Raw genomic sequence first — 25,971 nt, forward strand, 5'->3', positions numbered from 1 at the left:
TAACCAAAAGGTAAATAAATCATCAGTTTGAGAATAAAAATGCCCATAGAGATGTAACAATAGTTTTTCACTTGTTGATTGATTGATGGTACTTATTAAGCAATTCGTTTAGCCTTCCTGCAGGTGTTAAATTTCTAGAATAGTTTTTCTGAGACATAATATTCATAGCCTTGTGATACTTTTTGACTATTGTTCACAAACCATTAGGTGAATTAAATTAAACCCCTTTATCACTATTAGGGGTTTGGAAAATTTAAGAAAGTTGAACTTTAAAAAATTTTGCTTTTGTTAGATCTTTCTTGTTCTAGAAATGGAGCAGATTAAGATGGGAAGATGAGGAGAAATGCTAGAGCTGAGGGCAAAAATCTAAGTGGAGTCTTCTGGTTTAAAATTTGGGGAGACTCATAGGATTCAGGTGTATATGAAAATATCTGTGTGAAGGAAAAAAATTAAAATTTCGGGAGAAAAGCACAATGAAAAGTGAAATTATAACTATATTTGGAAGAAATGTAAGGAAATAGTAGTTTCAGGGTTATTTATGGGTCTATAGCAAAACCTGATCTTAATATTTCTTGATTGATGACAATGAGCTCAGTTTATCTCAAAAAAGAAACCTGGGTGATAATTTAAACTTTGATCAGGTGGGCAATAGATGTTTCTTTAGGAGATGTAAAATCTATAAGTATTATATATTTTTAAAACTACTACAGATCTAGAGATGAGCAATATAATACAATATGATATAGTTATATAAGTATAATATAAATCTTTGATTCACAATTAGTGATAAATTGTTTGGAGGTTGTGTGTACTATTTCCACACGATAGGAAACAAATTTGCTAAGCTAATAGGACAAGGGATGTTTGTCATTTTTCTCCCATTTCAATTATTTGAAACAGATTTTTCAAGCAATGTGGAAGATCCCATCTCTTTTCAAACAATAGATTGAACATTGTTGTTTTTATAAATTGGGTCCACCAAGTACTTCTGGCCTCATAATTTTTTAACCTGTTCCAAGCCACATTAGTAATATAATTGTAATATATAATTTTATAATATATAAAAAGTAATATATATATAAAGTAATAATATATAAAAAGTAATATAATTGCATTTATGATTTAAAAATTTTGTTAATTTATATTGGCTTTCATTCAGTTAGCCTGAGTTACTTTAGTTTTATGTATTTTGAAGACATTTCAAAAGCTATGACATTAAATACTGTAAAATTTTCCATTGTTCATTTCTTTAGGCCCAAGGAAGTTGAGAATTCAAACTGCATAGATAAGTTTGTTATTATTTATTTAAAGATTCATGATTTCACTTGGGACCAATGACACATTCCATTCAAGCTTCTAACCTGAAGATTTCAGTTCTTTCCGTTGTTTTAGAATATATCCTCTAATCTCTTTTTGGTCAGATACAGTGACTGCTCATTTGGCTGATAAGCGTGTTGAACAAATGTTATAATTGTGAATGTTGAACTGTAGTTTTGTTATGAGGTTTTCTGGCTGCCAGGGTGTATCTTTCCCTCCTCTTTTGACAACCTTTTTCTTTGGCCTTGCTGCTCTCAGAATTTACTTTGAATTTTACTCTGTTTAACAGTCATTGAACTGGTTGATTTATGCGATCAGACCTTCAGGTTTTAGCATATGCTGTTAGGACAAAACATGGAGGGAGTGGAGGAAACTTTTTATTAAAGTTGTTTTGAATTGCTGAAACATGTAAATAAATGGAATTTTTACAGGTTCATACGTGTTAAAGATATTGTATTCATTATTTATTTTTTCACTCAGTAAAGACAGAGCATCTGCTCTGGTCCCAAGTCCCTAACTTTTCTTCAGGAGTTTATAGTATTGCTTGGAAGCCACAGACAAGGCCAAAATACAATGAGATAAATATTATAATTAGATGTATGCATCGAGTATAGTGGGGAATAGAGGAAAACTGTGTGAGTGTGAGATTTTAAGACATTCAAAAGAGGCTTTCTGGAGGCATTTTCATCTGAACTGAATTTTGAGAGCAAGTAGCGATTGTTTGGTGAGGATGGTGGATAAGGCATTGTAGGCACAAGAAAGAACTAAGGCCAAATGAACAGGTTACAGACAAAACACAGACTTTAATGTGTTAAGGAGAGAATAGAGAGATGAGGTTTAATAAGTAAACAAACACCAAATAATAAAAGGCCCTCTTCCCCACCATGTTAAAGGTTTTGAACATTATCCTTCAGGCTGTGGTGGTCCATGGGGAAGAGATTTTAAGTGGAGGAAAGTTAAGATCAGTTTTATGTGGCAATGTGCAGAATGAATTGTAGTGGAGCAAGGCCCAATTGTGAAGGCAAGATATGATAGAACTCCAAATTATGCAGTGGGGCTCGAGGATAGGATGGATGCAAGGTATATTAAGATGGTGAAGTTGGTGCCCACTTGGATATGTGGGATGAGGAGAAGGTAGAGTCAAAGATGCCTCCTAGGTTTATGACTTCCTAAGATAGGAATCACATGAGGATTATCACATGTATGGGAGAATAAGATCGGTCTTGAACGTGCCTTTAGGTCACACAATTGGTGCTATTCAGTGGGCAGTTGGCCACATTCGTCTGGGGATGAGGAAAGGGATTCTAGGTAATGTAGAGATTAAAATGTTATTGACATATAAGTGGTAGTGAAAACAGTGTTGAGAGTGGATGTGATACCTAAGACGGAGTTTGAGGAATAAGAAAGAATAAAACAGAAGAGGAACTCTGGGAAGCACCACCATATAAGGAAGATGATCCAATGAAAAAGACTGAGAAAGACAGTGGAGCTCTAGAAGACAAGGAGGAAGAGAATTTGAGAAGGCAAGAATGGTCAGCTGTCAAATACCATCAGGAATGGAAGAAAGAGCTGACTAGAGATTTTGGGAAAGTTTACCAGTTAGGCAAGGAGCATTCATTTGTAGTGACACTAGTTCATATAATTGTGTGACTTTCTATAGCAAAATTCAGTAGAACTAGAGATTATGAATAGTTGGAATGATCCAGTATTTGGATTTTATAATGTACCTATGGTAGGAATGCAAGGGAATTCAAGGTCTTGACAAGATGGTGGTTGAAGTGATGGCATGTGAGGTTTAGACTGGATAGAGGTGATGCCCAGGCCAGGAGCAGGCTGAAAGATTGAGAGAAAATAATTGGTTCAAGGGATTAGAAGTCAGAATGAAGTAAATATACACGTGTAGGTAGGTATAAGGGAGATAGCTGATAGGATAGAAGTACTCTGTAGTCTGAGTAGAATATTGGAGTTTTAGATTTTTAGAGTGCTGATGGAGTGTAGGGTTTGGCCATGGATGTAGCTGGATGAAATGGAGGTTACATGAAGGTGTTCAAGAACAATGAGACTGGTGTGTTGGATGAATCACTCACCTAGACGTTGACCCCAGATGATTGTATACCCAGGGTGGAGAGAGATACTATGAGATAGACCATGGTTTCTTAGGTTTTAGACTGCCAGTGGTAGTGATCAGTATACATGAGAGATGAAGATACCTGGATATGCACCCTCAGAGGTGTGGGGTAGATGGTATGGAAATATTCTTCTGAGCCTTGGAGCTTGGAAGGATGATTAGCCTTCACTGAAGTGGCCAGCAAAGAAGAAAAGTCTAGTTTTTGTAGGCCTGAGAGGTAGGGGAAGCATCTAATGAAGAGGCTGAGCATCTAATAACAAAACTCATTGACCGTGGTATCCGAGTCCAAAAGGTTGGGACTGTTTAGTGTTTAGTGAGAAGGAAGGCAGGTTAGAAAAAAGTTAGATTTGGGTGTGAGAGTGACAGTTTTTCTGAAGCGCATGGCTGGCTTTGAAGTTAAAAATAGTAGTTTGGATTTCAAGTTTTGGTGAAGCCTCCTGTTATCAACTTTATCCATCAAATAATTACAGTTTCAGTAGTAAGATAGCAGGTATAGGACTAGTTCCAAATTTAAAAATAACATATATCTCCAATGAATATTTATGTTACGAGAAAGGAGAGGGTTTTTGCTTTTTGCACCTCTTTTTGACCTTTGGACTTCCAAAATATTTTGGCAAATACAGTTGACCCTTGAACAACATGGGTTTGAACTGAGAGGATCCACTTATACTTGGATTTTTTTCAATAAATATGGGCTACAGTACTACACGATCCATGGTTGGTTGGATCCATGCATGTGGAACCGTGGGTAGGGAGGGCCAACCGTAAAGCCATATGTGAGTTTTCCACTCCAGGGAGGGTCAGCGCCCCTCAGCGCCACATTGTTCAAGAGTCAGCTGTACTTCTCATCACATGTGACAACTCCCATCTATTAGGATGCCTGGAAGGTTATGTTGAGCATTTTTAGGTTGGTTCTGGTCTCGGAGGTGTGAAAAATGCTTTGATAACTGATGACAGTTGCCATGGATGTGGGAGGTGGGTGTACCTGATTTCCCTCTGATTTCTCTCCATTATTTTAGGACTGAGATTCTTGTGGAATAGTCTCTGTGTTTCTAAGTCTCTCTTCCTCGCTCATGCACGAAGATTCCTTTCACCTACTCCAGGATTTGGCTCCAGTGTCTCTCCTGCAAGATCACATTTTCCCTCATTACTGGATTATTCCCTTCAGTATCTAAACATGCTGTTATTTCTCCTACCTTAAAATAATTACTCTTCCTTGACTCCATTTCCTCCTTATGCCACCACACAACTTCCCTTTATGGCAAAACTTATGTGTCCAATTACTTCCTCCCATTTGTTATTAAACTCACTTTCATCAGACTTTCTCCCTTCCTACTCTAAAAAAAATTGCTTTCCTCAAAGTCACTAATGACTTTCATTTTGCTAAGTCCAAAGATCTGTTTTTAATCCTCATCTTTTGCTTGACAGATCATTTTCCCAACTTTATTGACATTTGATTGACACATAACTTTGTGTAAGTTTAAGGTACAGCATGTTGATTTGATACATTTAGAAGTTGCAAAATGATTTCCACCATAGTATGAGCCACCACCTGTATCCTGTCACATAGTTGCCATTTCCTATCAGCAGTTTTTCCTCCTACCCCTCTGCTCCTTTTCAATTCCTTTACTGGTTCTTTCTTATCTCTCTGACCTCTCAACATTGAAGAGCTCCTGGGCTCAGTCCTCATGGTCCTAAATACTAGCTTTAAATACTAATAATACCCCATTAGCCCCCAAATATATATATATATATATTTTTAATATATATATTTATATATATACACTTGCCTGGACCTCTTCCTTTGAACTCTAGACTCTGTGTATCCAGATGCCTACTCAGCATTTCTTTTTGGATGACTAATAGAAATCTCAAATTCAGCTCCTGATTTTCTTCCTATACCTGCTTCATCTGTGGTCTTTCCCATCTCAATTCATGGAAACTTGACCTTTTCCATGACTTGGGCGAAAATCTTGGGTGTCATCCCTGACTCATCTCTCACAAGCCACCTGTAAACTATTAGGAAAGCCTATTGGCTGTCCCTTCAAAATATGTCTAGAATCTGAGTACTTCTCACTACCCACTGCTCTCACTCTAGTCTAAGCCTCCATTGTCTATGTCCTTGATGTTGTGACAGCCTCTGTATCAGTTATCTATTACCACTCACCGTTGGAATTTAGTGGCTTAAAGCAACAATCATTTATTAGTTTATGGTTCTGGGGCTGGCAATTTGGATCAGGCTTGGGGAGGTCGGGGTGGGGGGAGTTCTTTTGCTGGTGGGCTCACTCATGTAGCAAATGGGGACTGGTGGGTTTGGAGGCTTCAGCTGGGATGGCTTATCTCTGCTGCACCAGGACCAGTAAGCTGTCCCATGCTTCTTAACACGGTGCTCTAATAGAGCCAAGAGAACGAGAGGGAGCTGTATGGCCTTTTGAGATGTAGACTAAGAATTCCCACAACTTCACTTCTCCCACTGTTGTTCATAGTTACAAAGACAGCCCAAATCCAAGGGGATGTTGAAATAGACTACTTATGAGAGGAGCAGCAGAGGTACTTTGTAAGGAAATGTGCATACAGGAACAGGGAAGAATTTGGGGCCATTTTTTTGCAATCTGCCATAGTCTCCTAACTGATCTGTTCTCTCTTTGTCTCCTACCATATTGTCAGCAGAGTAGCCAAAGTGATTATTTTTAAAACATAAGATTTCTTCTCTCTTCCAAAACCCTCTGATGGCTTCCCATTGCCACCAAAGTAAAAAGCAAAGTCTTTACTGTGGCCTGTGAGGCTTGCCACCATCTGACCCCTTTGTTGCTTCTCCAGGTTCATTTCCAACTACTCTGCACTCACTCACTAACTCTGCTCAGTTAGCCTCTTTGCTCTTCCTCAAACATCTGACGCATGCTCTCACCATGGCTTTTTTTTAAAAATAGATCTTTATTGGAGTATAATTGCTTCACAATAGTGTGTTAGTTTCTGTTGCACAACAACGTGAATCAGCTATACGTATACATATATCCCCATATCTCCTCCCTCTTGCATCTCCCTCCCACCCTCCCTATCCCACCCCCTAGGTCGTCACAAAGCATTGAGTTGATCTCCCTGTGCTATGCAGCAGCTTCCCACTAGCTAGCTATTTTACATTTGGTAGTGTATATATGTCCATGCCACTCTCTCACTTCATCCCAGCTTCCCCCTAGCCCCCACCACGTGTCCTCAGGTGCATTCTCTACGTTTGCGTCTTTATTCCTGTCCTGCCACTAGGTTCATCAGTACCATTTTTTTTTTTTTAAGATTCCATATGTATGTGTTAGCATACGGTATTTGTTTTTCTCTTTCTGACTTAGTTCACTCTGTATGACAGACTCTAGGTCCATCCACCCCACTACAAAAAACTCAATTTCGTTTCGTTTTATGGCTGAGTAATATTCCATTGTATATATGTGCCACATCTTCTTCATCCATTCATCTGTCGATGGACACTTAGGTTGCTTCCATGTCCTGGCTATTGTATTTTTTTTGTTTTGTTTTTTTGTTTGTTTGTTTTTTGCGATACGTGGGCCTCTCACTGTTGTGGCCTCTCCCATTGCGGAGCACAGGCTCCGGATGCGCAGGCTCAGCGGCCATGGCTCACGGGCCCAGCCGCTCCACGGCATGTGGGATCTTCCCAGACCCAGGGCACGAACCCGTGTCCCCTGCATCGGCAGGCGGACTCTCAACCACTGCGCCACCAGGGAAGCCCCTGGCTATTGTAAATAGTGCTGCAGTAAACATTGCGGTACATGACTCCTTTTGAATTATGGTTTTCTCAGGATATATGCCCAGTAGTGGGATTGCTGGGTCGTATGGTACTTCTGTTTTTAGTTTTTTAAGGAACCTCCATACTGTTCTCCATAGTGGCTGTATCAATTTACATTCCCACCAACAGTGCAGGAGGGTTCCCTTTTCACCACACCCTTTCCAGCATTTATTGTTTCTAGATTTTTTGATGATGGCCATTCTGACCGGTGTGAGGTGATACCTCATTGTAGTTTTGATTTGCATTTCTCTAATAATTAGTGATGTTGAACATCTTTTCATGTGCCTCTTGGCCATCTGTATGTCTTCTTTGGTGAAATGTCTATTTAGGTCTTCCGCCAATTTTTTAATTGGGTTGTTTCTTTTTTTGATATTGAGCTCCATGAGCTGTGTGTATATTTTGGAGATTAATCGTTTGTCCTTTGTTTCATTTGCAAATATTTTCTCCCATTCTGAGGGTTGTCTTTTCGTCTTGTTTATGGTTTCCTTTGATGTACAAAAGCTTTAATTTTAATTAGGTCCCATTTGTTTATTTTTGATTTTATTTTTATTACTCTAGGAGGTGGATCAAAAAAGATCTTGCTGTGGTTTATGTCAAAGAGTGTTTTTCCTATGTTTTCCTCTAAGAGTTTTATAGTGTCTGGTCTTACATTTATATGTTTAATCCATTTGGAGTTTATTTTTGTGTATGGTGTTAGGTAGTGTTCTAATTTCATCCTTGTACATGTAGCTGTCCAGTTTTCTGGCACCACTTATTGAAGAGGCTGTCTTTTCTCCACTGTATGTTCTTGCCTCCTTTGTCATAAATTAGGTGACCATATGTGTGTGGGTTTATCTCTGGGCTTTCTATCCTGTACCATTGATCTATATTTCTGTTTTTGTGCCAGTACCATACTGTGTTGATTACTGTAGCTTTGAAGTATAGTTTGAAGTCAGGGAGCCTGATTCCTCCAGCTCCGTTCTTTCTCAAGATTGCTTTGGCTATTCAAGGTCTTTTAAAAAAATTATTTATTTATTGAATTTTTTATTTTGGCTGCACTGGGTCTTAATTGTAGCACATGGGATCTTCATTGCAGCACATGGAATCTTTAGCTGTGGCATGGAGGCTCTTAGTTGCGGATGTGGACTCTTAGTTGCAGCATGCATGTGAGATCTAGTTCCCCAACGAGGGATCACACCTGTGCCCCCTGCAGTGGAAGCACAGAGTCTTAACCACTGGACTGCCAGGGAAGTCCCCAGTTTGAATTTTTTTAGGCAAGAATATTCTTGGAGGGTTCTGTGTATGTTTTCTTATTCCTTCACATCATAAGGACACAGTGTCTGGTTTCTCACTTTTAATGATGCTAAGATGAATCAATGGGTTCAGGTGGTATCATTCAGAGCCCTCCAATATAAAGTTCCCATCATTCTTTAACTTAATTGTTTTAGCAACAATTGAGTCACTCACAAATCAATTAGATATTAACAAAGTGACCTCATATTTTTAAAGGTCTTTTTTTTTAAGAAATGAATACATTTTCATTTTCTTCACATTTCTCTTTACAGTATCAATTCACAACCAATTTTTCCCATCCCCCTTCCCTGAATCCTAAATTTGCTCACAGTCACAGTGCCTTCAGAATGTATTGAACATATAAAGCTTGGAAGGAGTTATGAAATGGAATGAACAATGAAGGCTGAGTGAATAGGGAAGTAAGGATTATCTACCCACCTACATACTGATTTGCCTGTCTCCCCTCCCTCCTTTATATCTCCCTCTTTTTACTTCGTGAGATTTTCTGCTCCGTAGGATAGTTAGGGTTTAGCAGGCCACCGAGACCTTATGGGGATTAGGAAGTGGGGCATGTGCTGACAGCAGCATTGGTATTGGGTGTGAATTGAATGCAAATCCAGGCTAGAGCTAAGCATACAAAATTTAACATTTGTTTTGTTATAGTGAAGATTGGCTTCAAATAAAATTGAGAAGAAGATGAAGCTTGTACTCTCTGCACTTAGCGCCCTTTTGTCATGTAGCCTTTCCTTCCTGACATAGACAAAAGTAAATTGCACCTCATGGATTTAGGAGACTTGCACATTGTTGCACTGTTTCAAAAACAAGACTCCTTTAGTCTTCTGCAAGTCAGTATGTGACTGCATCTTTCTTCCACTTGTCTGAACTGAAAACCTTGGGGTCATCCTTCACTCTTCTTACATTCCACATCCAGTCCATTAGCAAATTCTGTCAAAATATGTGTAAACTCTGACCTCTTCCCATCTCTACTGCTCTTCTCTTTGTCCAAGGCAATATGGTTTCTTTTCTGGATTATTGCCATAATCCCCTAACTGGTCTCCTTCTTCCCATCCTTGCCCACTTATGGCCTGTTCTCCAGAGAAGCTAGAATGAACTTTTTAAAATGACTGTCAAGTATGCCATGCCCTTGTCCCAAAGCATCTAGGACTACCTGTGCCACTCAGGAACATCCAGAGCCCACAGCGTCTACAGGGGCTTCTGTCATCTGGGCCCCTGCTTCACTCTGTCATCTTACTGCCCAGCTTGCGCACTTGCACCAACCATACTGGTGTCCTTGGTCTTCCCTGAATTTGCCACATGTGCTTTTACTTCAGGGTTGTTGCCCTTAGTGTTCCTTCTGTCTGGAATGCTCAGTATTTCCTCCCAGTCTGTGTCCAAATGTCACTATATCAGAAAGACTTTTCTTTATTCTTTGACAGATGCTGAAACATGTAAAGACCGCCCGAAAATTTATCTATCGATGACAACAGTTTTGTTGTATATGCATTTTTGGAATGCGTATATGTTTATGTTGCATATATGCATATATGTTGTATATGCATTTTTGGAAAGTTAAAGGATAAATTAAACTCTTTGTATTGTAATTTAAGCAATTAAAAATAAGTATCCTTTATAAAGTTCCGTCATGCTAGATGAATAAATTTTACAGATCTGCTCTACAACGTAGTGCCAATTGTTAACAGTACGGTATTGTGCACGCCAAAAAACGAAAACAAAAGGACGCAAGGGAACTTTGGAAGGTGTTGCATATGTCTGTTATGTTGATTGTGATGATGGTATCACGGGTGTTTGCACATGTCTAAACTCATCAAATTGCACACATTAAATAAGTGCATTTCTTTGTACATCAATTATACTTCAATAAATCTGTTAAAAAATACCTCTGTCGACTGAGGCCAACATCCTTGATTAAAATGAGATTGGAGGAAGTTGAACACACTGGAGGAACACTTAATTTTTTTCAGGGACAGATGGACTAATCTTCTGGCAAACAATTTAGAATCAAAGGTAATTCTGTTAGCTTAGTTGTTTGGAACTCTGCAGGACCATTATAGCATCTAATAACTCAAAGGTGTGACTTTCTCATTAAATAGCTCTTAATAAGCAGTGTAATTGGATCAAGTGAGGCTTTTTATCTTGGTGTGTGCTGTGGTGAAACTGCCTCTTTAGACAGTGATAAAAGACCATGGTTTCAAGTGAATAAATAAGATCACAATTTTTTTTTATTGAGACTAAAAAATTGAACTTACATTTTTATTTGAAGAGAATTAATAATTTCTATTTAATGTAAGAAAGTAATGTATGCCCATTGTAGGGGGCACATTAAATGTAGCAAATATAAGGAGGAGAGGAATAGTATGTAATCAGTCATCAACTTATTAACCAGAAATAACTTAACATTTTTGCATATTCACTTTTTTCCTTGATCTTGTGTCTTTATATCTATAATTTAAACTTGGTTGTGTTCACCATTGTGTATAAAAATTTCTTACAATTTTTTTACTCTGTCATGAGCATTTCTTTATATTATTAAAACTCTTTGTAAATGTTTTTCACATTACTAATCAAAATTTTACCTGCATATTACTTAGCTTACCTTTTAGATCAGTCAGTGAATAACTTTGCACAAAAGAAGCTTGCTTTTAAGCCTTTTATATTCTTACACTTTTGAAATGGGAGGTGAATAGAACTTGAAGCATGTATGCCACACTTTGGGATATAGCCAAGAAGTGCCAAACACTAAGGTCAAATGATCAGTAAGTACCCTGACTGCCCACTCCCACAGAGTGGGTTAGTTTTGGACCTACCCCAGACTTTCAGCTTTATTGTGCTAAGTTCTCTATGGAATTGAGTATGGTGGGTTGGGGCTTGGGGAGATGCTTGTGGTCCTGGGAACCATGCTGATTCTGCCTTACATCTGAGGCTTTGCTCCAGAGCTGATCTGGCCTTTGAGGACCTTTGTATCAGTTTGGAGGTAAGACAGATTGGGAGCAATTTCATAAAGAGAGTTTGAATTTGGACTGAGAGGCAGAAGTAGTTTTTGAGACTGAAATGAAGCTCTGAGCACTGGCTTCATTGTGAGTTGCTGGCTCACTGCTGTTCATCTAGTCAGTCATTTACTTCCAGCATAGTGTTGAAAAGTTCCATTGAACCCTGTACATGTAAAAATTGTATGTATTCGTTTTAAAATTTGTGCGATTAAAAATAATTGTCACGAACAGCTAGGTGTTCCTCCTCCTCCCCTTCCCATTCCTCCTCTTCTTCTTCTGCCAACTGGATATTAGCATTTCATTGCAGGATCCTTTTCTTGAACATACAGCTTGGTGTCTCTGTACTAATGTGAAAGGATTTACTAATGATCGTCTGCCCAGTATAGTTGTGAAGGTTAACTAATATCTGATTATTAAGAACCCTACAAGTAAAAACAGGCGTGAATACTGCTAGTTGTGTAACGGAAAATTAGTAAATGTTACTTCATTGGGTAATTATGTGTTTAAAATGCCTTTACCCTAGTGGGAAATACACAGAGGTAATACTGTGGGCTTTTAAAGGGTTGTAATACATAGCAGATTAAGGAAGGGTATAGCTATGATAAATAATAGCTGTCAGCTGAAGCATTCATGTAAAACTTATGATGTATTCAAGTAGCAAAGACCCATTTTCCATCTCTATTAGATTCAGCTGGAAACAGTGATGAACCAGTCTTGTGTCACATGGGTTCTTTGACCTTTTATTTTATTTTTGTAAGAAAATGTACCAAAATGAGTAACAGTGTGATAAAATCGCACCACTTTGGATTCTGCTGATTTGGGATTTGGGCTTGGCTGAAGTTCATCTCTATGCTACCTATACAGAAGTTATTTGCTTAGTTTTAAAAAAGCCGGGAAAAAGGAGTCGGTCTAAAAACAGCTAATTATTTTCAAACCCTAAATGTGTTGATAACTGAATCTGGTTACTGTTTTAATTTGAAAATAGAGTCATTTACAAATTTATTTATTTATTTTTGATGTCTGGTTCTTATTAATTTATTTTGGTCTGTTTCACAAATCTTAATTAGTGAGAGAGATTTGGATATAGATTCTTCTCTATTTCTCACTTTCTGTTTTGGAAAGTTGATCTGAAAACAAAATACACAGTAGAATTATGATTCTAACATTTTTTTGAGTCTATTGTGTATTAGGTACTGTGCTAAACACAGTAACTCAAAAAACATTAATTAACTGCTTATTACATGCCAGGCCTGGCAGGAGGTGAACAAGGCTCAGCTGTTTCCCCCAAGAAACTCGAAAGTGCAGGAGAATAGTGCAGCAGGCTTGGTCAGTGAGGAATCCTTCTTGCTTGAGATACTCCTTCAGTAGTGTGCTGTTGCTACACAGATAGAGGTAGCCCCTTCAGAATGAGATGAGAAGATCTACATCTTGAGGATTGGTGACAGTCCTCTCAGAGCTGGAAGGGGCATTAGAAATTGAGCCTAACTCTGCAGTATGGCCCCTGTACACCATATCCTCATATTCTCATTGCATGGAGTGTGATACCAAGTCGTAGTTCAAGCTCTGTATTCTGAGGCAGCTGCAGGAACTGAGAACGTTCAGTGGCTTCCTCTTGATCTTCCTGGTTCTGAACATTTCTTCCCGAACATTCCATTGTTATTTCAAACTCCTGCATGTTTTTAGAAGTAAAAGCATCCCCTGTCTCATTGAGATGTGTCTTGAGCTGTCACATGGTTGGGGCTACACGCCAGCCAAGCGTTCATTTGGCAGCCGTGTAGCCATCTGTGCCTGTGCGGTAGTGTTTGAGCAATTATTTGGGCAATGATTGCTTTCATCTATTTCAATGAATATTTACTGATTTAAAAAAATGGAAAATTAAATGCGAAAGCCTTGATATCAATGGCAAGGAGCATGGACTTACTACAGATTGATACCAGTCGCCATGATGAAAGTGGCCAATCTTTATCCTTTATTAGGTACTCATTGGACTTAAAGTGAATGATCAACAACGAAATACAAGTATAAAATCTCAAAACATATATAGGGGAGGGGGAGGGATGAGCTGTGACGGGGTGAGAGAGTGGCATGGACATGTATACACTACCAAATGTAAAATAGATAGCTAGTGGGAAGCAGCCGCATAGCACAGGGAGATCAGCTCGGTGCTTTGTGACCACCTAGAGGGGTGGGATAGGGAGGGTGGGAGAGAGATGCAAGAGGGAAGAGATATGGGGATATATGTCTATGTATAGCTGATTCACTTTGTTATAAAGCAGAAACTAACACACCATTATAAATCAATTATACTTCAATAAAGATGTAAAAAAATAAACAAAAGACCCCAAACATATACAGATGTGGGAGAAGTGTTGCTGATGATGGTGCCACAGGACGAGGGTTAAGTTTGGATTGATAATTTTTGTGTTTTGTGCTCGGCATGGAGCAGCCCTTTAATATGTAACTTTCATGCATCAGACTTGATTACATGTTTTTAGGATTGCAATATATGCAAAGGTGCAGAGCTGTTTGCGGATGCTGATGAGCTGCTTTGGGAACTTGATCTAACACTGTATATCCAAACCTAGGTTTTTGTTTTGGTTTTTAAAGATTTGCTTGATTCCCTGGGATGCAGCAAGACATAATAGAAAAAAACAATGTGTTGGATTTAGACCAAGAATCATAATACCTAACATCTAAAAAGTGTTTATGTGCCTGGTTCTGAGTGAATTGCTTTAATGGATTATTTTAATTTTTCAGGAACTCTGTGTCAACTATACTTTATAGAGGAGTGGTTAAGCATGTGAACTTTCTTTTTTTTTTTTTTTTTTTTTTTTGTGGTACGCAGGCCTCTCACTGTTGTGGCCTCTCCCGTTGCGGAGCACAGGCTCCGGACCCGCAGGCTCAGCGGCCATGGCTCACGGGCCCAGCCTCTCCGCGGCACGTGGGATCTTCCCGGACCCGAGTCCCCTGCATCTCCAGGCGGACTCTCAACCAGTGCACCACCAGGGAAGCCCATGCATGTGAACTTTGACTCACATTCATAGGGTGCACAGTTCATATCCATGCTCTGCTTCTTACATAATTAGGCAGTTAATTTTGACCTCTCTTTGCCTCACATGGTTTTTCATATGAAAATGAGGATAATAATAGTTCTCACGTCATGGGGTTTTGAATATTGGGTGAGAGAACACATGTAAAGAGCTTCAACTATGCCTGCCTGGCACATGGTAAAATTCTCAATAAATCCTGGCTGCTAATACCACTGTATAACCTCAGGCAAGTTACTTCCTCTCTGAGCTCTTATTTTCTCATACTGGAAATGGCGTTAATAATACCTACCTCAGAGTTATTGTGAAGATCCAATGGGATTAGTTACTTATAGTGTTTTGTGGATGTGTGGCACATAGGAGCTGTTTCATCCAACATGGTGTTCTGAATCTCATGTTGTGCTTTGTGTTCATTCAGTGAATCTTTACTGAGCGGGTACTTGTTATATGCTGGGGTATAGTGGTCAGAAAGAGAGTCCAGGCCCTTGCCCTCAGGAGTTTGCATTTCACTGGGAGGTGGAGAGAGAGGCAGCAGAAATACTATGTGATGATCGTTTGAGATTGCGACCAAAGCTATGAGAAGGATACAGTAGTGGGTCACTGGGGGTAGGGAGTGGGGAAGCACTTGGGGCTGAGGGGTAGGGGAGGCTCAAGGGAAGATGTGAACAGTGAGAGGAGTCAGCTGTTTAAACAGCAAGGGCACAAACACTTGAGGCTGAGGGGCCTAAGAGTTCCAGACCTGCACATCGAAAGAACTTGGGAGGCTTACGGAGCAAACTGGAGGTCATTGTGGCTAAAGTTCCTTGACTGAGGGACAGGTGTGAGACCAAATCATGTAGGACCTTTTGGCCTTGGTTTGGAGTTTGAATTTTATTACAAAGTGCAGTGGGATGCTGTTGAAAGGTTTTCAGCAGGTGAGTTAGAAGTCAACTATATATTTTGAATGGGAATTTCATGCATTTCCTAACGGTGGGCGCTGGTGTCTTATTTCTCTAGCTGGTGACTTACATACAGGATCCCATCTTAGTCTTTGATTACAGATGCTCTACTTATCCCTAAAACTTAAATTCTTTTCCATCATTCGCTTCCCTTGACTGTCCTACATGGTATCAAGGGAGGGAGGAAACACACATTTTTAGAGTATATACCTACTGTGTCAAGATCCTCTTGGCTTTCAGGCTTACTTCATGTTGTTATTTATGCCACCTTGTGAGGCAAGTGGCCCCAGATTTAACCAGTGAGGAAACAGGCTCCAGATAGTAAGTGATTAACCTAAATTTTAACGCCTAGTGGTGGAGTCAGGTTTTGCAACCAGTCTGTTTTTCCTACTCCCTGACCCTCCAGCCCCATGCATTTTTCTCTCTGTGTCAGGTTGCTCTGTCATCATGGTGATAGGGGTGTGTAAGACTAAGCATAATCAAATTAAAGACGTTTTCTCATCTTCACTATGGATAGTTGTAGGGTTTGCAAAAGAATATATGACATTGCTTCACAGTGCCCTATTCATCTTATTCATTTGATCATTTTTAGAGTGGTTCTTCTAACAGTGTGGTGATGATGTTATTTTTGTGATTGTGTCCATTCAGGCCTGGAATCTAGAGATATTCTCCACCTTGGGCCACACTGAGTTAGTTAACAGCAGGGAAATTTACTATCTTCCTATAAAATTCCTTGGCCCATCTGATCTTCAGCTTTCATCAGTACTAAGAGTGTAAGTTAAAATAATTCTATTCCATTCGATATGATTTTAATAATTTAGTTTTCATGAAAAATAAGAAATGAGTTTGGCCAGTTTGCAGCAATCAAAAAAAATGTTGCCATTTAACTTGTCATCAGTCTACCTAATTCTTTTCGAGAGTGAGCGTTTTTATTTTGGTATAAAATTTCCCAGGAGTCTAAAGTAGGAAAATAATAATGGTTATATTTCTCCTTGAAAATGAAGGAAGATTTTTAAATGGTCTAAAGTTAATTGAATCTATCTAGTTAAATTACATTGACCCCTTTTCAATATTACTCTTTCCATAAAGCATTGGTAAAATGGCTAACAAAGTAGTCTTAACATTTCTAAAATTTTTCTAGTTTGTTGCTCACTTAATGACATCTGTTAATGATGGATTTCTATGCTTATAGTGATTTGGGTTTTAGAAAGTCATATCCTCTATTTCTAAAGAATATGTAAGTATTTGAATAAAGATTTTCATAATTTTGGTAACTTTATTCAAATTACAAAATCACATATTCTTGTGAAAAAATTATAAACTAGGAACAAGCAAAATTAAAATTCACCCATAATTTATGTTTTCCAGGCTTTTCTATGTACATATATACCCAGACTACCTGGATTTGAATTTCAGTTTATTGTATGACCTTGGGAAAGTTATCTGTCTTTTCTGTGCCTCAGTTTCTTCTTCTGTAAAATGAGTGCCTATTTCATAGGGTATTGTGAGGATTAAATGTTAATAAATGTGAAGTGCTGAGACTATTGCCTGGCCCCTAGGTGAGAATCACACGTGTGGGTTTTTTTTTTTAACTTTATAATGGAAAATTTCAAACATATATAAACATAGAATAGTATTATGAACTCCAATGTACCCATCTATTATCAACATTTAGACGTTCTTGCTTTACTTATCATTTCCTCTTTTTTTTTTTTTCCCCCTGGAGGGACACTGGTATACTTCAGTTTGTGCCATATTAATATTTGCTAAGAAGTAAATTATTTTAGAGAACGAGTGCGCAAAATTTGAGTCATTTTTTAGGGGAAGAAATACAAATCAAATACCTATAAAACACATTCTGTGGTGTTTTACTAAATTTTAGTTAACTGAATGGCATTAAAAGTAATATGAATACGGAGATTTTAGCTATTCAGATTAGACATTTATTGGTCAGTAAGGTCTTCAAAATGATTGGGCATCAGTTTTATTATAAATATACAGTAAAGATTATTTTGTATCAACATAAAATACTTATTTAAAAATGTACTGAGCAATTTGAGAAATTATTCTTTTGGTGGAGCAAAAATATTTAAAAATTATAACACTAGAAAAAATAATCTCATAAAGGAGCTAATTAGAGGACTTCTTTGAAGACTTAGATTGGATACTGTAAAAATTCTAGAGATAAATCAGTCTTTAGATTTTAAAAATCACTATTTTTCATCTGCATTCCCTTGTATATTTAACATATAAATACATACACATAAAAGACACTTTAGAAAAGATAATCCAAGAATAATTGAAGAAAATATTGTAACAAATCAGGCATTATTGAAGTTGGTGGTTTTGTTTCTTACTTTCATGTTTGGTTCTCCTGGACAGTAATAAGCTCGAACTTGGTATTTCCTGCCTTTGATCTTATTTTAGACTCCCATTTCAAAATCTATGAGTAACTAACATGTGATGTAACTGAGAAGAAACTAAATTGTAAAGGCAAGAATATGATAGCAATTTGATGTATTTTAGTAAATTGCAACCCGTGAGATAATCAGAACTTACAGTCACCTAAATTTGCTCAGCACTTGAATTACAGATCTTAAAATTCCTGGGACATGATGCAGGAATGTGGAGTGTGCTGGTTATGCCTCATGTTACTGATAGTCCAGGGAAACACTGGATTGGGAGTCAAGAAACCTCCCTTGTCATGTGAATTGCTAGGGTGAGTACTTTTTTGTTGAGTTGCTTAACCCCTCTGACATTGTTTCTCCAGTGACAAAAGTACAGAAGGGAGATGCTCTCAGGTCCAATATATTATTAAGGAAGTACTAGCTGCTGCAACAAACAGACCTCAAAATGCAATGGTTCAAACAAAGTAGGTTTTTTTTTTGGAGTTTCAGGTTTGCAATTCTGCTCTAAGCTATCATTTAGGGCTCCTTCCATCTTGTTTCTCCAGCCGTGTCCTAGAGGCATTGTCTTCATGCACATGATTGAATCTGAGTTGTTGCCAAGACCTGGTTCTGTTGGGAATAGAGTGGAGGAAGCAGGTTGTAGCCTGGAATTGGCACATCGTGTCTGCTCAGATTCCACTGGGGAGAACTTGATCACATACACAGTCTCTGTGGCCATACTTGAGGCTACTAAATGTAATACAGCTGGTCAGGCTACAGTTTTATTAATATAGAAGAAAAGCACAGATAGTGAAGGATAGGTAGCAGTCTCTGCCACGTCTATGCCGTTCCTGCTTTCTCTGATTGACCAAGTGGTTCTGTCATACCAGTAGGTTGACCTCTACCTCGTCTTGATTTTGAAATTAGTGGTGAAAATACAAGTATTTCCTACTCTCAGCTTAATTTAATGATGACTTAGTGAATATAATGATTAAAAATCACTATTTTCTTACACTCACTCTTTAGTATTAAAAACTTTCCATTGCAATTTTCCCATGACATTTCCATTTTTATGAATCATGTCGTTAGGAGGACTCCTATTGTCCTATTAATTTGAGAGCGCAGGAGCCAGTTGGATTTTGAAGCTTTTGAAGCAAGAGCTGAGGTTAAGCTTGAGTTTCTAGCAGGTTTTGGGATATAATAAAGGGTGATGAAACAGATTCCAGCTGCCAAATACTAGAGAGGCTGTGGGACTCTTAGGGACTGAGAAGAGGTAGGTGAGAAGCTAAGTAGGTAGGAGAACAAGGAAGATATAAATATTGGGTGATTGAAAAGTCTTTTTCTTTTTTTCTTTAAGGGGCAAAGTGAAGCAACTAGAAGAGTCTGGAATATACCCCTGAGCCACAGTCTTGATAAACTTATAAGATCAGGTCAAATTTATTGATGGTGCATATCAGCTTTTCTATAAGCCATTAAAAAAAGTAATAAATTGTCAAAATATGTGTTAAAAATCCTCAGTCTGATGGTTCCATAGCTTAACTTGTGGGTGGAAGAAGCTAAGTAAATGCATAACTGATAATTGGAAGAGTTGATAAAGTGTTAGAAAGAAAAAAAGTCCTAGTTGTGTCTCTGAAACAGGGACCTTTTAATGTGAGGGAAGTTTACTTTTTATCAGTCTGATGATGACTTTGCTTTTGTAGACTAGCTTCCAGAATGTACTCTCTGTAGCCCTGACTTCCACCTACATTGCTGCCCTGAGTCCTTCCTATATAGAAATTTGGTAGTCATGAGTGCTCAAAGTCAAGTCTTTCTCTGTGACCATTGGACACCGGCCCCCGCAAACTACCCTGCATAATCCCTCTGCTAGATTTCCATAGCACTTGTGAATATAATTACAGTTGACCCTAGAACAACATAGGCTTGAACTGCACGGGTCCACTTATACATGGATTTTTTTCAATAAATACTTTATTACAATACTACACGATCAGTGGTAGGTTGAATCAGTGGATGAGAAACCATGGCAGTGGAAGGCTGATCATAACGTTGTGTGCAGATTTTCAATTGTGCGGGGGTCGGCGTTAGATAGATTTTTAACCCCTGTGTTGTTTGAGGGTCTACTATAGAGAGATTCTTCTCTTGTTTTTCAGATTGTATCCTTCATTTGAAGTTTGACACTAAATACTTTTGTGTGATCTATGGCTGTATATTTTTGTATCCTAGGGAAACTATTGAGAAAATTGAAAACCTAAGGTGCTTTATCTATCTGCTGCTCCTTTATTGCTTCTAGAGTGCAATTGATTTATTTTTGGGGAAGTGTTCTTGTGTGGCTGAAACACCTTGGCAGATAAGATGATAATTGCTTAAGTTAAACAAATACTTTGATTCACTTGGAACTTAAAGACCTCATTGAAAATTCTCTTTCTGATTTAGATTCAGACAGACAAAAAAGGCAGTATGACAGGTTGGAGATAAATCTTTTAAAATCAAATACTCTTTTTTTGTAACGTGGTTTATGGAGCATATTGTGACTAAGAATGTCAGGGTAAGAAGTAATATATAAATTGTTTTCTTAAATGTATAAAATGCCCAAGGGACGTTGAGATTAAAAATAGAGTAGGACACATGCTACACTGCCAATGCTAAAGCAAAATATATACTCTTTTTGAAATTCCCTAAGAGAATATGATGTTTTGATACCTTGAAAGGTGAAGTGGTTGTGATTAACCTTGAAATATGTCTCCAGCAGGTGAAAGACACCTGCAGTTGGTAGCGCAAGGATAGCAAATCAAGGATGATATCAAATCATATTGCAGCTGTGGTAGTGGTTTTGAGAATGCCTAAGGAAAGATAGTTACTATAGATTTTAAAAACTTACTTATTCTCTAAAGTGTTGTACCGAAATTAGGACTGTCTTTTGTAAGCTTAGGTATTTGTCATCTATACTTAGACAATTTTGGTAAAAACAGTGCTCTTTTACTCCATTGGCCCACCTCCTGGAGACAAAGTCCTCTTTCCGGAGGGCTCAGCTTCTTCACTGCCATAATAAGCTATTAGCCTAACCAGCTGTTTGTCTGGTCCCCAGAGCATTTTGGAATTCCATCGTTCAGGCCTGAATCAGAGTATAACCCCACATTTCTTCTATTTAACTCTCCCACTCTTGACATTTGCATAAGTATATTCTGTGGTAAGTTGATAACCCTCTGCTTCTCTGGATACTCTAAAGTCGACTTTCTATTGAGTTAGGTTAGATCATCAGGAAACTCTGTACTTGGACCCCATTAGCTGAGAGGTTTTTTTTCTGAATTACATGTTATGTTATAACCATGGCTTTCTCCAGTGTTTGTTGAAAAAAGAAGTAACATAAAATTCCGTTTTGCTTGTTATTGAGATTATTGTTTATTATATCACTCTGTATCCCATATAGAAAGCCTAATGTGAGAAATTTCCTTCAGAGTTTAGGGGCATGAAAAAGTTTGTTTTCTATGATAAAGAGAACTTTTTCATCTTTTAGATAACAAGACATGTATAATTTATCTTATTTATGTATTTACCTGTGCTTGGATGCACAGGGGCAATTTGAATGTCAACTGTAGTAATTTTTGTCAACAAATTTTAGAAATTAATTAAATAGTCATTATGTAAACCAGGAGTCAGTAAACTACAGCCCACCTGCCTCCTGTTTTTGTAAATAATGTTTTATTGGAGCACAGCCCTGGTCATTTGTTTATGTATTGTCTGTGGCTGCTTTCCTGCTACAGTGGCAAATCTGAGTAGTTGCTATCTGACCCTTTACAGAAAAATATGAACAATCCTAATGTAAATAGTCACATGGTAGTATGGGTCAGACCAAATGCAATAGCACTGAAGAAATATAAAGCAAGGCGATTGCTCTAAGATGTGGCTGCTTGGGAAAGGCTTAACAGAGAAGATACGCTATGAAGTGAATTTTATCTTTAAATAGTAGGAACAGACAGAGGACATTTTATATAGGAGACAACAGCATAAATAAAATCCCTTAGGAATGAGCAGATTTTTGAGCACATGGGACTATTCTGAAAATGGTTTTAACCAGATTGGAATTAGACAACAGTGAAAATGAAGTCGAATGTGTGAGACTGCTGTTGGAGACTTAAAACCTGGGAATCAGAATTTGCATTTAATCTGACAGGCTATTGAAAACCCACTATGAATTCTTTACAGGGAAATGATATGATGGAAATAGCATTTTAGGACAGTTAATCTGACAGCAGCGTATGGGATGAACTCAAGCATGGAGAACCCCAAGATTAAGCAGTTACTGAAGGAAGCCTAGCATGAGGAACGAAGATGATGAATGGAGAAATGGAGAGGAAAGGTAGACTCTGGGATGCTGGAAAGAACAAAGCTGACTTTGTGACTGACTGGATTTAGAGAATGTTGGTGAAGAAAATTGTGAGAGGAGAATTGAGAGAAGATGCGCTGAAATGGAAACAGTTTTTATGAGAGAAAATATGTGTTTTGTTTTTAACCTCTCCAATTTCTGGTGTTTTAGAGCCTCATGAGAGAGAGTAGGGAAGTGTTTGGAGATAGGGATGAGATGAAGGCTCCAGGAGAGTTTTCATGAAAGAAGCACAAGGCAAAAGGCTCGGGAGCACCTTCAGGAAGATGGTGCTTGAGAAGCAGAGTGGACAGAGGAATTGGAGGAGCCAGTAGAGCAGTGTTTGCCAAGGTGTATCCCAGGGGAGGCTGGTTATGTAGACTGTTAACAGGTATTTTTAGAAATAGGTAGGCCATGACCAGATAAGTTTGGCAAACTGTGGGTTAAGCAAAGTTTATCAAACTTCTTGCTTTAGAACCTCTCAGATTCTTTAATAATACACACCATTGTTTGTATCACCAACTAAGATCTGTCTCTCAATTATAAATTCATTTATCCAACTTTCTCCCTGACATTGCCACTTGGATATTCATTAAGCATCTAAAACTTACCTATCCAGTGGAATTCCTGGTCTTCCCTCACAAAACTTATTTCCCTGTCTCAGTTGATGGCAACTCCATCTTTTCCTTTTAGTAAAAAAATGCTATGGTAAGTAATATATACATGGTTTTGTTTAATGTGTAAAATGCCCAAAGGAATTAAAATTAAGAATAAAGTTGCTCAGATCAAAAACCTTGACGTCATCGTTGACCCTTTCTTTCTCCTATACTCTCATCTAATCCATTAGCAGCCACATTGGCTCTGCCTTTGAAGATATGCAGAATCTGACCTCTCCTCACCTCAGTGATTCTATTAAAATCTTACCACTTTTTTTTTTTTTTTTCCTGTAGTAGTTAACAGTTTCACTCAGGATAAATACATCTGTCCGTCCAGTGGCCTACAAGGCCTTCTGTGGTCTGGCTTCTCACTGACTCTGATTTACCATTCTCTTCCTCCTTCACTCTGTCCCTGACTCATCTTTTTCCTCTTTCTGGGATGAGTCTTAAGCAGGTTATTAGCTTAGGGCTTTTGCACTCACTGTTTCCTGTGCCTGTGACACTCTTTTCCCAGATTTGTGTGGCTAACATCCAAATGTCACCCTCTAAGGTGACCACCATATTTAAATAGGAAGTGTGTCCATCCCTCACTTCTCATCCACCCCCCTTTACTCTGTTGGCTTTCCTTTTTAAAAACATTTTTTTCTTCCAGTTTTATTGAGGTACAGTTGACATTTAGCACTGTATAAGTTTAAGGCATAGTGATTTGACTTATATACATAATCAAATGATGACCACAATAAGTTTAGTGAACACCCATTGTTTCATATGGATACAAAATTAAAGAAGTGGAAGAGGAATATGTTTTCCTTGTGATGAGAAGTCTTAGGATTTACTCCCTTAACATTTATACATAACATCCAGCAGTGTTCATTACCTTTATCATGTTGTACACTATGACCCCGGTACTTATTTATCTTATAACTGGAAGTTTGTACATTTTGACTGCCTTCATCCAGTCGCCTCCCCCCGCCTCTGGTTCCAGTTGCAAAATAAATGAGTCACAGGTATGAAATGTATAGTGTGGGGAATATGTCAATAATTATGTAATACATTTGTATGGTGATGGTAACTAGACTTATCGTGATGATCATTTTGAAATGTTTAGAAGTATCAAATCATTATGTTGTATAACAGGAACTAACGTAGCATTGTAGGTCAATTGTACTTCAAAAACAAACTCATAGGGCTTCCCTGGTGGTACAGTGGTTGAGAGTCCGCCTGCCGATGCAGGGGACACGGGTTCCTGCCCCGGTCCGGGAGGATCCCACATGCCGCGGAGCGGCTGGGCCCGTGAGCCATGGCCGCTGAGCCTGCGCGTCCGGAGCCTGTGCTCCGCAACAGGAGAGGCCACATCAATGAGAGGGCCCGCGTACCACAAAAAAAAAACAAAAACCAACTCATAGAAAAAGAGATCAGATTTATTTTTTTCTATTGTATCACCTTCTAAAATATTTCATGTATTATTTGGTTTTTTGTGTACTCTTTGAATCTTCAAGATGGCAATATATGTCCCTACAAAATTCTTTTTTCCTCTCGAGGAGATCTCTATCTTGGGTTTCCCAGGCACACACTTTGGGAAATCCTGTTGTGATGACTTATGGAACAAAAGAGAAGAACATTTTAAGAAAGGTGAGATTAATACAACGGGGAAGTTGAAGAAATTTTGACCTGCTTAAAAGCTAAGGAGTAAATTAGACAGGGGACATGGTTGGCAGTCTTAGAACATGTTGTTTCAGTGCTGTGAAATGTCCAATTCAAGGGACTTTACCGTAGCAAAGTTTAGATGTTGAGGAAGAAAGGTAGTATAAATTATTTATTCAGGGAGTTGGCCTTTGGAAGAAAGGGAGGACAATAGTGAGAAAGCGCTGCAGGTTCAACCCAAGAAGCTTCCATTTTTGAGATCAGGAAAGCTTGGTTTTGTTGCCTGTTATTTTTATAAGGTGACTTAGAGAACAGTACTGACAAGCTTTTTTTTTAAGTTATACTGTAATAAATAGGTGGCCTAAAGCATCCTATTTTTTAGAGTGGTGTAATTTGCTGGGTTCAGTGCTGCATGGGAATTGGATAAATTGGGATCCTTGGGAAATCTTATTAGTTCTGTGCCTCCACTTTGCCACCTGCCCTTCTCCATGATTTTGTTTTTGTTGTTGTATTTGAGAGCCCAGTAGGAGTCAGAGAGGTGTGATGTAAATATTAAAAGTTGGTGCTAATTGCTTGCTTGTTCCTCTTTCAGAAGACACAGGATCTGTTTTGATGTGTGAGTTTCTAGGTCATTTCTATACTTCCTGAAAAAGCTCACCAATGCTTCACACTTGTCACTAACAGTTGGATTCATGATTAAACGGAAGCTTGTGCCAGAGTGAGGCATAATTTAAAAATTTTGTGAAAGTTTGATTCTTTCTTCCTCAGAAGTTTTGATCCACAGAAGAATTAATTTCTATTTCAAATGTGTGGTTGAACTTTAAAATCCTGTTATTTAGGCTTGAACTTTTGGATTTTTTTGTTTGTTTATGTGGAGTGAATTCATCTGTTTCAGGATTTGCTCTAATGGGAAAAACTAAGAGCTGTTGGGCATTTTTAGTTTATTTATCAGTCATGGCATTTGAGGGCTGAAGTGGTTAACAGGGAAGGGTATGCCAAGGGATTGCTCTGCAGAGCCCTGTGCTTTATGTCCATTGTTGTCTTTGGAATGAATTACTTTCATGTTATTTGACAAATAGTTGGTTTGAACTCCGTTTCCGGACTAACAAATATTCTTTTGTTTTGGTTACAGAATCTGCTTACGTACATGTGAGAGAAGTAAAAATGTCAGATGATATCAGGAAAAGGTTTGAATTTCCAAATTCTCTTATCCAATCACAGGTAATTTTATTTGTTTGTTTATGCTTCATGGTAACAAACAAACATTTTTGGTGGATTGTTAATTGAATTTTATATTTTTAACATTAAATATTTTTATTCTTCTGTGTACTGAAATATATATTAATAAACAACTTTTATATCAGTTAATTTGAAAATTTATGTATGACATAGGAAAGTAAATATTGAAATTGACCAAT

The 25,971-nt window shown here is 38.1% G+C and overlaps 1 protein-coding gene across 3 annotated transcripts in view; it reads left to right on the top strand.

The window, feature by feature from the left end:
* The window catches only part of FOCAD (focadhesin), a 313,294-nt gene that overhangs the window by 1,742 nt on the left and 285,581 nt on the right, over positions 1–25,971 (top strand). For all 3 annotated transcript variants that reach the window (XR_009564338.1, XM_030840606.2, XM_060300979.2), the window contains exon 2: positions 25,686–25,774. Coding sequence is in view for 2 of the 3 variants with exons in the window: in XM_030840606.2 (XP_030696466.1) it covers positions 25,718–25,774 (57 nt within the window). In the remaining variant the exon portion in view is untranslated. The remainder of the gene's footprint in view (positions 1–25,685; positions 25,775–25,971) is intronic.

This window comes from Globicephala melas, chromosome 6, assembly GCF_963455315.2.
Source record: "Globicephala melas chromosome 6, mGloMel1.2, whole genome shotgun sequence".
Classification (NCBI taxonomy): Eukaryota; Metazoa; Chordata; class Mammalia; order Artiodactyla; family Delphinidae; genus Globicephala; species Globicephala melas.